Below are 19,134 nucleotides of genomic sequence, written 5' to 3'. Positions count from 1 at the left end.
TAGAAAGATGGTAACAATAACCCTGTGTACGAGACAGCAAAAGAGACACTGATGTATAGAACAGTCTTATGGACTCTATGGGAGAGGGAGAGGGTGGGAAGATTTGGGAGAATGGCATTGAAACATGTAAAATATCATGTATGAAAGGAGATGCCAGTCCAGGTTCGATGCACGATACTGGATGCTTGGGGCTAGAGCACTGGGACGACCCAGAGGGATGGTATGGGGAAGGAGGAGGGAGGAGGGTTCAGGATGGGGAGCACATGTATACCGTTGGTGGATTCATTTTGATATTTGGCAAAACTAATACAATTATGTAAAGTTCAAAAGTAAGCTTTTAACTCTACACAAATAAGATTTTAATAATGAGTTCCTGATTTATCTCTACAGCTGTATATAACTATCAGTTTGGTTGTATCCGATCTTACTAGTGCAAGATATGCATGTTATCACCTTGCCTTTGCTAATAATTTTAACAAGCATCATCATCATCGACTGGATCTGATTTAGACCTGAGAGGGTGGCTGCAGTGACGCTGGCCACCAGCAGGTGGAGATCAAGGACTCTGTCTGCCTGCTCTGATACTCTGACCTCAAAAGAGCAAAGCTTCAATGTCACCAATTTACCTCCCTGTCACAAAAAAGGGACGGAGCTTGTGGAAAATTGTTGATAAAAATGATGGAAAATAAAAATCACCTAAATACTAATAGTAACAATGATAATAAAGATGAGGTGCCAAGGAAATGGCACTTTGGCTGCAGAGCATGCGTCATGCATGTGTGCTGTGGCCTCAGTCAACTCTGACTCTTAGTGACCCCAAGGACTTCAGCCCACCAGGCTCCTCTGCCCATGGGATTCTCCAGGCAAGAATACTGGAATGGGTTGCCATCCCCTCCTCCAGGAGATCTTCACAACCCAGGAATCAAACCAATGTCTCTTAAGTCTCCTGTATTAGGAGGCAGGTTCTTTACCACTTAGCGCTACCAGAAAGCTCTTGACTATAGAGAGGAAAAGTTAAACACTTTGAATGACCTACTTTAAAAAGGGAAGAAATGATCACTCTTCCAGCCTTCCATGAGTCCATTAGAAATGAATTTCTATTTCCCTAGCTGAAATTAATACTCTGATTTTAGAAACCTTAAGAACAGTACAGGGTTTCCCTGGTGGCTCTAATGGTAAAGAATTCTCCTGCAATGTGGGCGACCTGGGTTCAATCTCTGGGTCAGGAAGATTGCCAGGAGGAGGGCATGGCAACCCACTCTAGTATTCTTGCCTGGAGAATTCCATGGACAGAGAAGCCTGGCGGGCTACAGTCCATAGGGTCGAAAAGAGTCTGATACAACTGAAGGGACTGAGCATGCACACATGCAGGAATATTACAAAAATAGAGGACTGTCTCTACCTGTATTCCCTTGCATATTTCTGCCTCTGTCCGACATTGCTCTGAAAATCAAGGATGCTCTGATCCTCACCTTATGTCTGGAATCTGCCCCATAGTTTCTGCTCTTACCAAAATACTTCCAGTGCCTATTTACTGGCAGCAATAATAGATAACATACAGATACAGTGGAAATAGAATCCATTTGCTCAGATTCAGTGTTTGCTCCAGATAAATCAAGAATAGATTAAAGAGGTTTTCAGGAAGAGTTATCTCTCTTTTATGATTATTTTTATGCATTCCAATTTGTTAGCTAATGTAGTTTTAGACTCTAAATTTAGTTTTTTCTAGACTCTGCTTGCTATCACAGATGTTATACCTGCAACCACAATGACTAATGATGGCTACTGGATATTTTTTAAGTGCTTTTTTTGTTGTTGTTGCTGCTGCTGTTTTTAAGGGAGACCAGAGGGTTGAAACTACTGAAAGTATTTCAAGCCTTTGATATTCAACATTATCAAATTTTTTTTCTCTTTACATTTTAAGAGAAACACCAGTACCTTATCTGCTGCCAAAATTATACTACCTTGGTACACTATCTTGGTTGGCCTCATTGATTTATGGTGGAAAACATCCGACGCAAAAACAGGTTAAAATTAGTTCTCCCTGCCTGCGGGTTGTTTACTGTATCCACAAGGTCTGTGCAGGACAAGCAACCTATAAACAATTTGCACATTCATCACAGAAGTCACAGAGACCCACATGGGACCTTCTCTGAGGTGAGCATTTCTCAGTTTACCATACTGTACAGATCTTACTGCCTTTTTATCGTCTGCGTCAACAATCCTCTTGGTGGAAAGCTATATGTGTTGGTATTTCAAACACCTACTGGCCTTAGCGAGATTTTCTAGAAGTAGAGTGACGTGAATGCAATGCAACAATGGTACCCGTATCCGGCAAAGCAGGGGAGCCTCGGGGGTGACAGCAACTAGCCAGTCCCTCTGGTTGCTGGTGCCCTTCTTAGAAGCAGATCAACAAGGATGAGAATCGAGACAAGTAAGAGCTCTGATCGGCTGCAGAGGCATTTGTAATCTGTGGGATTTGTGTAATTTATTGATTTATTTATTCACTGTTTTCTTGTCAATATTTGCTCTGAACAATGCCTGAAATATATATTTTTAACGATAAGTAAAGAATGTAAGAAATATATTTTTTAAATTTGATTATACTAAAATCAGAGAGTAGCCATCTTCCTGACATTTGCTCTTGGCAGAGCCTCTGACAGTTTCAGTATATGCACATTCTGTAGCCTGTGGGGGAAACTGACATTTACTGTGACTCTGCAGTTTTCCCGGCACCATCCCAGGTGTTTTACATCTATCGTGTATTATTCGTCCAACAGCCCTATTAGATATAGTCCCACTGTCTACACAAATCAACTCATACTTAAGAGCTGAAGTAACTCAAGAGGTCAGCAAACTAGGATTGGGACAATCTGACTCTAAATTTTGTGTTTCTTCACACCAACCAGCATTCAAGTAGACAATGCACCTCTCAAACTAGAGTTCCACTGTGATGCTAAGACCTGGCACCTCCACAGACCCATGACTTCCTACTGTCAACTCCAAACAAGCAATGTTTGCTGAAGAATTTGAGTATGTTCTTACAGCCAATGCATTCACTTACACTCTAGGAATGCTGTCTTTAAGATGAGATTTGGAGGGGTGGGGTGGAAGAGAGGTCCAAGGCAGGGGGGTGGGGAGATATATGTATACATACAGCTGATTCATTTCAATGTACAGCAGAAACTAATATAACATTGTAAAGCCATTATGCTCCATTAAAAAATAAGTAAAACAAACAAAAAGATGAGATCCATAGATTCAAAATCTATTTGCAGACATGATCTGGATACCTAAACAACCATGTCATAAAACTCCTCTTATCTGATACAAATCATAAGGTAAAAAGCTATTGAGAAGAGGTTGGTTAGGTAGAATTTCTTGTCACTATTTTTGCCAATATTGCTGAAAATTCTATTGTTTAGAAATATATGGACAGAATGAGAAAGTGGAAGAGAAGATCATCCTGGTTTTTTCCAGTGCACTGCAGAATTATAACTGAAAACACACAGAAACTGGGCACTTGGGCATTCCTAGCTATGTTCACAAGTTAAACATTGATATGATTCCAAAGCTGGAAGGATCAGAAGGCTCATCTAGGAAAGGCGGATTATCTTCACAAACAAAAGTAAATACTGTGCATTGCACATTCACAGATGGGGATATGAGCAGGTACAGTAAGCCCCCTACCTGCCCTGTGTTCTCATGTTACAAGTGAGGAAATATGATGGAGGCCGAGTAGCCCTGGAGAGTTCTGACTCTCCCACTGATAAACACTAGAGCTGGAGTGACCCCTGAGTCCCTTTGGGAAGTAAAAAAGGGAGATGGATCCCACAGTGTGGATCCTGGCTGCAGGCTGCCCTTGCCTTCTTCTGGATCCAACCTGAGCTCTTGACTTGTCTGAAAATGCAAGCGTGTTATGAAAATACAGGATTTATTTAAGGATCCATCTTAAAGAAAAGCTTAAGAGGCAACTAGAGAAGAGAAAATCCCTGTCCTAAGACACAGCCTGGTGGAGAGTACCCCTTATCACATGAACTACACTTAGAACACACCAGTGACTTTCCTGATGGTCCAGTAGCTAACAGGGAGCCCAGGTTCAATCCCTGGTCAGGGAACTAGATCCCACAGGCTATAACTTAAAGAGTTTGCATGCTGTAACTAAGACTTGGCTCGGTCAAATAAATACTAAAAAATAACCCAAAAAACAAAATGGTAGGTGACAATTTCCCTTCAGTACAACTGTAATATGAGCCCTCCCACCACCACTGGTATCCCCTTCCTTTGTAGTACCTGGTATTACAAACTTAATTTGCTACCCTCTGCATTTTCTTTCTGGGCTTCCCTGCTGGCTCAGATGGTAAAGAATCTGCCTGCAATGCAGGAGACCCGGGTTCAGTCCTGGGTTGGGAAGATTCCCTGGAGAACGGAATGGCAACACACTTCAGTATTCTTGCCTGGAGAAATCCACGAAAGAGGAGCCTGGAGGGCGTCAGTCCATGAGATAGCAAAGAGTCAGACATGACTGAGTGATTAACACTTTCATTCTTTCTAATCAAGGAATTTCATGGTTTCCCCCTCCTCCCTGACCTTCATCTTAATCATCCTTTTCAATCTACTCTCCTAGTATAGCCTGCAGTCCCATCATAAACCTTCAGCAGCCTGGTCCCAGTGCAACTCAGCTGCTGGCAGAGGTGTTGCCATGGCAACATCTGTCCGATTTGGCTCCATACTTTCTTTATAAATTACAATCTCCTGCTGAAATACTAAAGTTAATGAATTTGGGGTTAATTTGGCCTTTAAGGTCATAGTAGACTATCCGATAATAGTACATATTAAAACAAAGCTTTAATTAGAGATTATTTGCAGCCTCTTCTTTGGGAGAAATGAATAGGAAAAGTGGATTTATCTTTACAAGCAAAGGTAAATATTGTGTGTTGCACACTCTCAGAGGTTTTGATGTGATCAAGTATTAGTTTCAGAAGTAGCCACAAAACACAGCCTCAGTGGGAGTTGCAAAGAGCTTATTTAAGGAAAATGCCTTTACTGCACAATAAACATTTCACTCTGCATGGCTATGGTGTCTTTGAGCATTTGCTGCCACTGCTCAAATTGCCTCCTTGTGAGTAGGTCCAGGCTCAGGTTGGCAGAAGGCTGAGGCAGGGCTACCAGGCACACCCAGAGTCCAGACCAAAAACTGGAGATCTACCAATCACCTATAGGTCGCCATGCTTAAAACTCCCAACCCTGACCCTGCCAGAACCATGGGCACCTCCCTGGGTAGCCTGGGACCCATCCAGATGGTAGTCGGGGACTGGGTCTTGAGGAAGGATAGGGAGTTGATAGTCACCCTTAGAAGACCCAACTGTCTTCCTTCGGATATTTCAGCCTCTGACTAGGGTAAGTAAAACATACTCCATGCCAATCCGTCACCCCATATGCTTAGCAAATAGAAGCTATAAGACACGAATGAAGGGTACTCGTTACCATGAGGGGTTTTGGAAATTCTTCACTGTTTAATGGAATAAGTCATAGATTTTTGAGAGCAGCAAGAGAACATATTGTGTATCAAGCACAACTTGTAGAGGAGAGATGAAGAAAATTGGGTCAGAAAGGGAAAATGACTTCCCCCAATGAATTCCCCAAGGCCACCTCAGCAGTTAGCCACAGAGCCAATTCTCCAGACTCTTATTCAGTGATCTTTCCAATATATCACCTTAGATCCTTGCTTTGCAGCCAAAGTGGAGGATCAGGATACTCATTGCCTCAGAGAAGCTCAAGGTTGGGGCTGTATGAGCATTTCTGTTCCCTTTTTGACCCTTCAGCTTCACACCAGGAATATGTACCAAGTCTAAGTGTGGGTTGGAGAAAGTTCTGGTATCAGCATGGAGGGATTTCAGCCCAACTGTAATCCTGTTGGCTTTAGACTGGTCTGTAAACATACTTTTAAAACCTGCATTTTTGAAAAACATAGCCTCTGTAGTAGTTAAGAGAGGAGTATCTATGAATTAAAATGTCAGGATTCACATTTCATGTCATCGCTTTCTGTGTATGTAATCTTCATTTAAACCACTTCAACTCCCTGTGTCTTAGTCTCCTTAATTTGCAAACTGGGACAACGATTCCTAAATATCATCTTTCTTGGGATTGCTGTGAGAGAAGGCATGTCAATTATTAGCATTCGATATGGTCCTGTTGACTATACCTTAATTCTCTTGGTGTCTGTAGTCATAAACTGCCTTTTACTGCAGATCACACAGAGTAAGGCAGTATTGGGGTTGCTTGAGACTCAGTATTATAAATAAATAAAAGTATATACTAAGCCAGAACCAAGAGGTCATATATTGTATGATTTTATGCATATGAAATATCCAGAGTAGAAAAGTCCATAAAGATGGGAAGCAGACTGGCAGTGCCCAGGGTTGGGGGGGAGGAGGGGACCATGTGCACAAGGGTTTAATTTGGGGTGATGAACAGCTTTCAGAACTAGACAGATGTGGTGGTTGTACAACATTAGGAATGTACGAAAGCCACTGAGGTTTTATCTTTAAATCGACTGTTATTGCACCTCAATAAAACATCAATTAATTCATGTTAGGTTCACTTTAAATTGATTAATTTTATGTTATGTGAATTGCACCTCAATAGAAAAAAATGAGTACATGCCAAAAGTAACACCTAAAAAATCACTAGGCACCAACTGTGGACAAAGGGCTCCTTGAAGATAGAAGAATAAACTGAAACCTCATGTCCATGTTCACATGTAATCATAACACTCTGAACAAAATAACAACATCACACAATCCTCACATGGGTCTTGCAAGAAAGGGCTTTGGAACATGAGACCCTAGGAAGCAGGGAAGACAGTCTGTGTATGCCAGCTGGTAGGTGGCTAATGAATACTTAATATCAGCCACATATGAAAACAACCAGCACCCCATTTTCAGATATGGAAACTGACAACCCCAAGTCAATCTGCTCTGTGAGGTGTGAGGCATGGGGAGTTGTCTATCATCTTGTCACCTTCATATTAGCCCTGGTTAACTTTGTCTCTTCCCTGTGACCTGGTACAATGGTAGAGAAAAAATAAGTTCTTGGCCCGACCACTGGAATCAACTTTGTGTCAATCTCTGGAACTCATCTGCCTTTGTGTTCTCTCCACTGTTCCTGAAGGAGGCTGCATGCCTCTGAATGCCCATATCTTCCTGGCAGTGAAGTTTGGAATACTTCCTATCAGTGGACCCAATAGGAAGGTCCCCTAGAAGAGACAAAGTGTTCTTCGAAAGGGCAAAGAATTTTGATGGGATGCAGCTTCTTCAGGATCCAGGAGGAACTTGGCCTGGGTGGGGACCTATACAAAATCGAGTCCCTTAATATCATCGTGCAGCAAACTGAAAAGGGGGGGGGTGATACCTCCGCATCTCTGGCCTTCCCCTTCTCAGAGTAAAGGTATTGCTGACTTGTGCTTATCTTGGGGGGAACCACTTATCATGAAGATGATGACAATAATATTATCCAACTCTCATTGTTTGAGGAACCTCTATGTACCAGATGTTAAACTAGGAATGTGGATTATTTCCAAGCCCTTGTAGGAAACTGTGAAGGCAATTAACACTAACCCCATTTTCCATTTGTGGCAACTGAGGCTCAGATGTCACAGGGCTCCTGGGCAGCATAACAAGATAGATGGTCCTGCTTTTGATCACAATAAACAGTTTTCTTTTCCTAGATACAAAAACTCAATTATCTGAATGGAAACAGAAAGAAAATGATCCTGTAATATCTGTATTTTAATAGCTTTGGCTGTAGTCTCATTCAGGTAAGCAGACTATAGTGTCAATCAATCAACAAATCAATGACTCAGAATTTACTGGGCATACATTATACACCCGGATCTCTGCTGGGTGCCTGGGACACAAAAGAAACAGCTATTTGTTTGGCCTGAGGGATACTGAGAATGTAGTTAGCTGCTAATAGGAGTGCAGTCAAACTCAGAGAAAATAACCATTCCTGTGATTTTGTTTTTCTAAGAACAGTAAAGAGGTAAATCCATCTCCAAGGCATGCATACACACACACACAAATTAGTCTGGTGTGTGTGTGTGTGTGTGTGTGTGTGTGTGTTAGTTGCTCAGTCAGGTCTGACTGTTCATGACCCCATGGACCACAGCCCACCAGGCTCCTCTGCCTCTGGGATTCCCCAGCCAAGAAGAGTGGAGTGGGTTGCCATGCCCTTCTCCAGGGGATCGTCCCAACTCAGGGACAGAACCCCGATCTCCTGCATTACAGGCAGATTCTTTACTATCTGAGCCACCAGGGAAATATATGTAATTATATATGTAAGGCATACTTCAGAGTGAGTGCTTTGCATCTGAACATAATTCTATGATAATGAAGAGCAGACAAGAAATCGGCCTCATCTGGCTTCCTCTGGTCCTCAGTGTCTTCCTGACAGATCCGAGTTCACAGGTAGAGACACAGCAGAAGTCTGAGCTCCCAAGCCCACGCAGCACAAGGAGAAAACTCAATGCTGTTTCTCACCCACGTGCTCATTGCAGTAGGATGCCTCGAGTGCTGTGCAATGTCAGCCTCCTCTCTCACCACTCCGTGTGAACTAGGATGGCTGGAGCCACAGCTACTGCCTACAAAACTGTATCCCCCAGAACCAGAACAGAGCCTCACATCTAGAGAGGCTCAAATATGTCTACCAGCTGAATGAAGGGGGAAACTAGCATATGCCTTCTACACACACAGAAAGAACTATTCCCTGGCAAGATGAAGTTCATGGTATATCTATCTGTATCTATCTATCTATCCATCTATATTTGTTGGTTTAAATTGGCCTTGACAAGTCAACCTAAGTTTGGTGAAATATTTAAAGAAACAAAACACAAAAAAAATCAAAAGTAGTCAGTGTTTCACCTTCCAGGATTCTAAAATTATTCTAAATATTTAAAAAATATCTATCTTGATTTTTTTCCCCATTTATTTGTTTTGGAAACAAAGCTAAACCCTAAACTCAATTACACTGCATTATTTCTTTAAAACTAATAGGAAAAAAAGACATTGGTCCACTTCACATCGTTTGAGCAAACTATAGGATCAGACAGAAATTTAGAGAAAGAAGGGGTTCTCTGCAAGAAAATGAAATAAATATAGGAAAAAAATCATCTTTATTTTTTAATCTATTTCTCTAATATATATCTAAACAAATATTGATTATCTTTCCTAAAGAAAATTTTCAGTACTTATATAACATGGAAACATCTAGAGAAGAGGTAACAAGTGTTGGTTTTTAAAATGCATCCTGCAGAGACAGCGGTAAAATTTGGTGATTTTGGTGCTGTAGGGAAAAACTAAAGGCAATATTAGCTATTCAGGGAATAAAACAACAAACAAAAATGTAATAAACCTCTCTTGAGAGCCCAGGGTTTCTTTGTGAACCACTGCTTAAATTTCCTGTTTTCAAAATTACATTTGTTTCTTTTTCAACAAAACCACCACAAATTTCACCTAATATGAAATGCATTCTGTCAAGACTAGAAATAATAACCATGTGGTGACATTTTGGTAGCAAAAATGAGGACCTCAAAAGGTCACGTCAACCCCATCCTGACTGATGACAGCCACAGCCAGTCTGCTTAATAATAGCTTGGGACACAGTGTGGATTTTGTGTCTTTACAACTGAATATCACACATCTAGCAACTGAAGAGACCTTTCTTTAGAAAAAATAACCCTAATATTATCTTGATTATCACCAAGGGAAAGAAGCTATAAACCTATGTTAGAGAACAAAAATACATTCTGTCTGACATTATTTGCTTAAGTAAGAAGGGAGAACTTGGGGAAGAACTGACTTCATCCAAGTATGTTCATTCTAAACACATGAAAAGGATCCACTTTTGAAGGGCATTAGGCAAACTGAACTGCTGTGAGCTGCCCTCTCTTACTATTATGTTTTAGTTCATTTTAAGGGTGGAGAAGTCAACTGCTTGAAGTCTTTCTATTTCACAAGGAATCTAAATTTCTATTCTTTAAAGTTCAAATGAAGTTTAGGAGACAAGTATTTTCAGAATGAAGAATTCTTTCAAATATATCTTCACTCAACTAATACAATTATGTAAAGTTTAAAAATAAAATAAAATTTAAAAGTAAAAAAAAAAAACAAAACATGAGGGAAACCAGGTTTAGTAATGGTTGATGCTTTACCATGCAGCTTGTTAAGTATTTTTAATACTACCCTTGATTTCAAAGATCACCAATCTTTTATAAATCTTGATAAATGTAGTAGGTATAATAAAGTAGGTACTTGATAATTGATAACTGACTCAGATTGTTCACTGGACAACCAATAAACTTAGAATTTGAGAAAACAAAAATCCATGGGGTCGCAAGAGTCCATGGGGTCACAACAGCCCATGGGGTCGCAAGAGTTGGACACGACTTAGCAACTAAACCACCACCACTCAGTTCCTTGGTTGTGTTTGACTCTGCAACCCCATGGACTGTAGCCTCCAGGCTCCTTTGTCCATGGGATTTTCTGGGCAAGAATACTGGAATGCATTCCCATTTCCTACTCCAGGGGATCTTCCTGACCCAGGGATTGAACCCATGTCTCTTGAGTCTCCTGCATTGGCAGGCTGAGTCACCTGCCACCTCACTTTACCACTGAGTCACCTGGGAAACCTTCCTTTGTTACATAAATCACCCTAATCAGGTGCAGAGATCACAATCTGACACCAAATGAAAAAGTTCAACCTGCACTGAGTTCCTAAGATCACCTGTGAATCTGGGGATGAGAGCTGAGAAAACTCTCCCCTCGAGCATGGTGTCTTAGCACTTCCCAGTCTACAGTCTGTGCAAGTAGCCCTCCTAGGAGGGACTCAATCTAGCAGAAAGAGAACATTTCTTGTTCTCTTTACAGGATTTGGCCCAACTCTATACCTCTACATGGAAAATATGACCATTTTTCTTGAGTCATTCTTAATTTATACTTGCATCACTATCTTGCCCTATTATTTATTTTTCTACTCTATTAATAAATGATAAATTAGACAGATGACCTGCCTTTTCGTGGCAAAATAACAGAGGGCACCAACAGGAAAAATATAACTTTCATTCCTCTAGTTATCTCATCTAGGCAATATTATTTTGGAAACTGGGAGATTGGTTCTCCTCTCTGTACAGATTACATGAAGGCTGTAGTAAATACTACAGCCTTTACTAAATGGTACTCTGATTAAATGGAGAAGGAAATGGCAACCCACTCCAGTATTCTTGCCTGGAGAATCCCAGAGACAGAGGAGCCTGGTGGGCTGCCGTCTATGGGGTCACACAGAGTCGGACACGACTGAAGCGATTTAGCAGTAGCAGCAGCAACACTCTGATTAAATTCTTGGGAGATGCTTTAACTGCATTTCATAAATAAACTCTTTTCACTCTCCATGGGTATTTTGGATTATATTTTCTTTGGTATCATTCTACACTTCCACGTGTATTAAATGATGCAATTCAGTATGGTGTGTATAGAGCCCATTCTGCGTTAGGATGTGCTGTGGTACACAGCTGCAGTGAGCAAGGTGAGAGGTTTCCAGGCAGACAGACGAGTCTTCACCTCTGCACAAAATAGATCCTTAAGCTCCCTCATATTATGACAACCAGTACCAGACTTGATTTTGAGCAAACAGTTGTACACATAGGAATCCTTGTAGATTCAATGATTTATAATGTGGGATTTCAGTCCCTCATGGGGCCTAAACCAACCTACAAGACTAATACTGTAAGAAATCAATACGGAGACATAAACAACAAAGTGATTACCCTTCAATTATCATCTGCAGGTTGGTCCCTAATGGAAGGTCCGCCATTAGCCATCATAGGTGGGGCAAGCACTAACAAGTCTGGTTATTTGTGAGTTATTACCACCTCTTTACCATGAATGGGAGAGTAGCAGGAAGATTCAAGGTATCCTTTATTGAGAACCAAGCCTGTGGCAACATGACAGTGTTAGATCAGGTCTCTGGATATCTTCCTTTTTTAAAAAATAAAAAATAAGAGAATGAACTTTCACTGTCAAAGGAATAAAGGCCATTTGAACTTGGGAAGCTGTGACAGGTATGGAAGTGATGTGGCCCAAGTGAAACAGGAATGAGAAGGGAGAAATGGGATGAGATGAGCACAGCAGTGGTGGGGAGGTGGGCGGAGGGTGGGAGGGAGGTGGCGCTCACCGCTGCCCCCTCCTCTGGCTCCTCAGCCCGGGTGTCCAATCCAAGGTCCAGCCCAGTGGCAGGTGGAACAGCAGCAGCGGGCTCCTCAGCTTTCGGCTCTGTGGGTGGAGCCTGTTCAGATTCAGCCTTTGATGGTTTGTTTCGAGGGTTAGAGGAAAAAGATTCAACATGTGAACAGATAATGTTATGGAATACTGGACAATTAACAATTTTCTTCATCACGATATAGGTAATTAGCTTCATTAAATGTGTGCTGGAAAAAAAAAATCCAGATTAAGCATGATGGTTCTTTACAGAACTGAAAAAGTCTAGGAATAAACATATTAAGTTTCACAATAACGTCACTGTGATATCTTTTGAAGTTGGGCAAAGACTTACCATTTTGGTGACTCGTTGCACTTGCTTTCAACATTCTGAGTATTCGCTTCTTGGGACATTGATACAGTACTCTGCACTATGGAGCAGAGACAGAAGAGATCCTAGGAGCTCCCTCCTTTGGAAATTGGAAGGAGTAAGGAAGAATTCAAGGAGAACACAGTTCTGGGCACTGCCCGCTCTGTTGATGGGCAATGCAGCCAAAAAACTGAGGGGTCATCCTAATGATTCAGATCAAAATGCATTAATGCATACGAAAGGTCACTATGGAATGACTCTGCCACCGCCCGGCTAGGAGGAACAGACTCAGCCACCCGGCAAGGAGCCACCACAGTTATAGATACCTTGCCCTCATACATTTCAGTTCAGTCCCTATATTTCACTTCTCCTTCCAACAAAATCCTTAGTTATCAGTCGTTTTCACATGATAAACTAATCCTTTAAGGAACTACTGAGCAGTATTCTCTTTGATATCAATCAGATTCTTGTGCAGACCAGAGTGAAGTCTTGTCTTCCTACTAGGACCTCTACCCACAGACACCCTCCTGATTCCAATTACATGCTGAACAAAACCTCTGGAATCTCTTAGCTCCAGACTTTTTCAGTTTTAAAGTTAGCAAGATTAAATAATAACTAGCTATGAAAAACAGCACAGCCAATCAATGCATGTTGCCGTGGCTACTGAAACTATTTCCTCTCTTTTGATTCATAGATTAACATACAGATGGCCATTGGAAGGTATGCTAAGATCTTTTTCCATCAAGGTGTTTAAACCACAAGAAAGTTTAAACGTGTTTTCCTAGAAGAGTAAGGAGTCTCCAATAAATATCACCTTTGGAGGATTCAGAAATCTCTGTCAAACATTTGCCATAAGAAATCAAAAGCCATCTTTCTCTCATATGCAAACTGAAATGGGTGCACAGGATAGGTTCCATAGGGAAGTGATGGAGAAGTTATGCTGAGATAATAGAAAATAATGAATAGCCTGTTGTTGGATAAATATGCAAACTATTTCTCTTATGCTGCCATCAAATCCTCCATTGCAACCCATGCCAAGGTCACATTACCCCTAAGGGCATAATAAAAATAAAAGGATACTTAGGTAGATAAATGTACAGAGATCTGGTATTTTTATGGGTTTTTATAACCTTTAAAGGGCGATGTGACACAAGTTTTAAGAAAGAATGAGATAAAATTCACTCTACTCTCAGGAGTTCTTTATTGGAAAAGATTTCACTTGTATTGTTCAAAAGGAATTATCTTCATAATAGAACAAGTTTTCATTGCAGCTAAGAAATACTATAAGCTCTCACAGTATGATCTAATCATTTTGGAAGTCAAGGTGACTTGCTATGAGAGGATATCAAATGACCTACACAACAAGGATTGGAAGAGTAATTTGACAAAGACAAAGAAACCCATGGGCAGATGGTTGCCCCACTGTGAGCTGAGTCTGCAATGGGGGACGAGGAGCCAAGGAAGTTTCAAAACATCTATCAAATAAATTTATCTGTTTACATTAAGATTAAAAAAAGAAACCCAAAACCAAACACAAAGATAACCTAAAATGAAAAAATATTTGCATCAGTCTGGGTTTCTTGGAAGTCTGAGAAATTTTGAAGTTTCATACACGGCAAGAATAGGCAGGGTTTTTCATGAATAAGTCCAATGGTATTTGCTTGTTGCAGTCAGACAATAACTCAGTGGAAGCAAAATATAAAGAGGAGGAATTGGTTATATTCCACTAGTCACAATATTTTCCTTTAATTATAATATCACGCCAAATATTATAATATAGCATTATAAATTTAAATTCTAGGGGGACAAATAGAATTCACTGAATGATGAGTAAGGTTGAAACATGACAGCATGACTATACATAAAATAGGCTGCTCAAATTTGGAAACTTAAGTCACTTATCTAATCCTTCTACGATAATGTAAAACTGAAAATATTTTGTCAAGATAGAAGGAAAAGTAAAGGTAACAGCATCTCGTGGAAAGATCTTAAAGTAGACCTTTAGGAATTGTGCCCTGTTTCAAGCACTTTTTTTTCTTTCTATAAGAAGCTTCCCCTGGCAAACATTTTAAACAGGTTGATACCATGCTGTACCCATCTGGGGGCACTGGTGTTCACTGAAGTAGCCATCATTATACATTCAGAGGAGAGGTATTCTCTGTATATATTAGTGGCAGCAGGATGCCATGATGGTTTAACTCTGCAGACTCAGAAACGGAATTCCTGCTTTAGAACAGAACAAGTATTGTTGCTAGAGTACACATTTTCTAGCATCCTCTGTGATAAGCTGGAAAGCAGGCAATGCAGGGTAAGAAGAGATGGTTTGGGAGAGAGGAGTTAAGGGTCTAGACGCATTCCAATATGGTAACTGCCTTCTCCAAACTTAAGACAGCTACTCTAATGAGAACTTCAAAGGGCCATGGAGCTAATCCTGAGTCCAGAGTAGGGTTTGCAGATTCAACAGGGTTTAAACTTGTACTCAAGGGACATCTCCTGGGGCCACAAGATGAAGACTAGGGAGATGTGCAGCTGACTACCAACTTCAGCCTCTGCTTTGCTCAGATCAGTCAATGAACCCATGTCCAGACATTGTTCTGCTTCTGGGAAGATGCTACACAATTGCAATTCAGTGGGCGAGGTTCACTGTGATCTCCTAGTCCTTCACAGCGCAGAGCCAACACTAGCAGCATCTGTAGTGCTGGGCATGACACAGCTAAGCTCCCCAATGGAAAGACAGTACAAGAAATCTGCTTCAGAAAACACAGAGGAAGAGAAGAGAAGGGCCCACATGGAAGATCCTAGAACCAGCTGTATGTGTAGGGGTGGTAGGGAGATGTTCAGAGAAACTTAAAAACCACTGGATTCTGTGCCAGGAATTTGCAATTGTAGTAGGTGTGAATTTACTGATGACCCATTGCCTTTTTTTACAGCAGTGTTTCTCCATTTTTTAACTCATTCACAATTGGTAATTAAAAATCTCATCCTCCAGTGTCAGTATAACCCTTACTCCATCACCCAGACTGAAAACCACTAATAATCATGAAACATAAGTCTCTCTAGCTCCATTATTAACACCAATATAATATGAATTTTAAACATTTAACTCTTCATTTGCAGGCATCACAGACTCCACCTTTTACCTGGTTACCCAAAAGGCAAAAATACACCCATCTATGGACAGAGTGTTAAAGAAACACTTGTCTTTGAAAAATGGCCAATTAACCTTCTAGAGCAGAAATCCTTTCTTAGAAGTAAAATCATCTAAAAGGAAAAATTCATTCTATTTAAATCCAATTCTGAGTTTCCAAAGTGAAAGCCAGAAGCTGGGATAATTCTATGCCATTCCCACAGGAAAAACAGTACACTACAAATAACCTTCCTGAACTAATCCTCAAAGAGCCTAAATCCTCCATAGTGCAGCAATGACAAGCTCTCAGTCACATTACTCAAGGTCTCTTTGTTCAGCCTTAGTAGTAAGCTGCTGCTACATATGTTTCCTATGATAACCAATCTTGCAAGAATCTCCTCTAACACCCAGAGTAAACTTTCTACTTCCTACTCACTCCTGAGCTAAACTTTTCTCTTTATCTCATTTGGCAGCAAAGTAGGCATCACATCTTTACCATGTATTACTTCTTTCTACAGGTTACAAAATAAAGAGAGGAGATGAGAGATGAAGTAGCTCGGGTTCAAGAAAAAGCAAGGATCTATTCTGCAGCATGAATTCTTGAGGCAATTCCGTTGTCAGTCCTGTAGCATAAGCTATAGTTACACACAAACATCCATGTTCTTGAATGGCTAGACTTCATGTTCCATCGAAGCCTATACTTTGATTTTTGCCAGGATCACTGTGCCTTTATAAATAGAAGCAACCACATACAAAGTCACATGATTTTTCAGGAGCTTTCCTTCCTATTTTCTAGAAAAGAGAGAGCTACAGAAACCACATTCTGAATATTTAAGCTCTAAATTACCTACAATGATCAACCTTGGAACATTTGGTGGTAATGAAAAATTTTCCCAAAACACAAACCAAAATCAACTCACCATGTTGAACATACTCTGGTCTGCCTGCATTGTGAACAATGAAGTATCCTGGAGTTGAAAAGTGGGGACAAAGTAGAAGATTCCAAATTATTAGGGTCTCAGTTAATTTGCCAAAACAGCAACACAAAGATATCATTTAAATCAGTTTCTATGAATTGCATCAACAAATACATTATAAAGATTCATTTGTCTCATTTAGTTTAAATCAAAAGCAAAAAATGCAAATATAATTTCTGACAGTAGTTATTTTAAATATAAATCTGACCTAGTAGAATTCAATAATATGATGAGAAGCATTCAACAAAGAGCAGAGTTTTCAAAGGCATTATTGGTCTGCAGCTTCTCTCCAGGACATCATCAATGAATTAGAATTTAGTGGATCTAAACTACAAATTTAAGCATTTTAAATGTTGGATTCTTAATCTTATTGTTTCATCAAAGTGTGATATCTATGAATTAATTGACACGTGTACCCCAATGTTCATCGCAGCACTGTTTATAATAGCCAGGACATGGAAGCAACCTAGATGTCCATCAGCAGATGAATGGATAAGAAAGCAGTGGTACATATACACAATGGAGTATTACTCAGCCATTAAAAAGAATACATTTGAATCAGTTCTAATGAGGTGGATGAAACTGGAGCCTATTATACAGAGTGAAGTAAGCCAGAAGGAAAAACATAAATACAGTATACTAACGCATATATATGGAATTTGGAAGGATGGTAACAATAACCCGGTGTACGAGACAGCAAAAGAGACACTGATGTATAGAACAGTCTTATGGACTCTGTGGGAGAGGGAGAGGGTGGGAAGATTTGGGAGAATGGCATTGAAACATGTAAAATATCATGTAAGAAACGAGTTGCCAGTCCAGGTTCGATGCACGATACTGGATGCTTGGGGCTAGTGCACTGGGACGACCCAGAGGGATGGTATGGGGAGGGAGGAGGGAGGAGGGTTCAGGATGGGGAACACATGTATACCTGTGGCGGATTCATTTTGATATTTGGCAAAACTAATACAATTATGTAAAGTTTAAAAATAAAATTAGAAAAAAAATAAAAATAAAAATAAAATTGTATGCAATATATTCATTTGGGATATGGATTGTAAAAAAATCAAGATGGAGACAAGGTAAGGGAAGAGTGATCTCAGGGAGAATCTTCATTCCCCATTATATGGGTAACCTGGCTTATACCCTCCAGACAAGAAACCAGAAGAGTCTTTCCTGGGTAATCTAACCAGTTCAAAGGAAAAAAAAAACCCTAAATAATCAGATATCAACGGTTCTCCAAAAGAAAAGATAAGCCAGTGACATTTGGTCAAAGATGGAGGATGGAACACAGGCATTTACCTCTGTTGCCTCCAGAATCCAAACCAGATAACAAGAAGAAAATTAATTTTTAAAGGCATAAACCCATGAGGGTAAAAAGAATAGAAAGAAAAACAACCGCAACAAAATTTTGAAATTAAAAAGCAAACAAATGAACAGTAACTTGGAGGATCTAAAAAGTCTGCACTGTAAGTTGATGTAGAAATGCCAAAAACAACCCAGTGGATCAACAAAGTAGATGGACCTAGAGAGTGTCGTACAGAGTGAAGTAAGACAGAAAGAGAAAATCAAATACTGTATATTAACACATAAATGTGGAATCTAGGAAAATGGTACAGATGATCTTATTTACAAAACCAACATAGAGACAGATATAGAAAACAAATGTGTGGATACCAAAGCGAGGGAGAGAGAGGTTCAGATGAACTGGGAGATTGTGGTTGACATACATACACTATTGATACTATGTATAAAATAGAAGGAGTATATTGTCACCCTGCTTATTTAACATCTATGCAGATTACATCGTGCAAAATGCCACGTTGGAAACAAGATTGCCGGCAGAAATATCAATAACCTCAGACATGCAGATGACACCACCCTAATGGCAGAAACCGAAGAACTAAAAAGCCTCTTGATGAAAGTGAAAGAGGAGAGTGAAAAATCTGGCTTAAAACTCAACATTCAAAAAACTAAGATCATGGCATCCAGTCCCATCACTTCATGGCAAATAGACACGGAAACCATGGAAACAGTGAGAAACTTTACTTTCTTGGGCTCCAAAATCATTGCAGATGGTGACTGCAGCCATGAAATTAAGACACTTGCTCCTTGGAAGAAAAGCTATGCCCAACTTAGACAGCATATTAAAAAGCAGAGACATTACTTTGCTGACAAAAGTTCATCTAGTCAGAGCTATGGTTTGTCCAGTAGTCATGTATGGATGTGAGAGTTGGACTACAAAGAAAGTTGAATGCTGAAGAATTGATGCTTTTGAACTGTGGTGCTGGAGAAGACTCTTGAGAGTGCCTTGGACTGCAAGGAGATCAAATCAGTCAATCCTAAAGGAAATCAATCCTGAATATTCATTGGAAGGACTGATGCTGAAGCTGAAACTCCAATACTTTG

General features: G+C 40.2%; 1 protein-coding gene across 1 annotated transcript in view; it reads right to left on the bottom strand.

Annotated features, from left to right (window-relative positions):
* AMPH (amphiphysin) overlaps window positions 1–19,134 on the bottom strand; it is a 218,625-nt gene that overhangs the window by 17,956 nt on the left and 181,535 nt on the right. Inside the window, exons 17-18 of the mRNA XM_010829124.1 lie at window positions 16,669–16,716; window positions 12,229–12,354 (exon numbers count right to left, since the gene is read on the bottom strand). Of these exons, the coding sequence (XP_010827426.1) occupies window positions 12,229–12,354; window positions 16,669–16,716 (174 nt within the window). The remainder of the gene's footprint in view (window positions 1–12,228; window positions 12,355–16,668; window positions 16,717–19,134) is intronic.

The sequence above is a fragment of the Bison bison genome, unplaced genomic scaffold (genome assembly GCF_000754665.1).
Source record: "Bison bison bison isolate TAMUID 2011002044 unplaced genomic scaffold, Bison_UMD1.0 scf7180017864499, whole genome shotgun sequence".
Taxonomy (NCBI): Eukaryota; Metazoa; Chordata; class Mammalia; order Artiodactyla; family Bovidae; genus Bison; species Bison bison.
The sequence above is the reverse complement of the archived record's forward strand: the minus strand, read 5'-3'. Positions and strand labels throughout refer to the sequence as shown.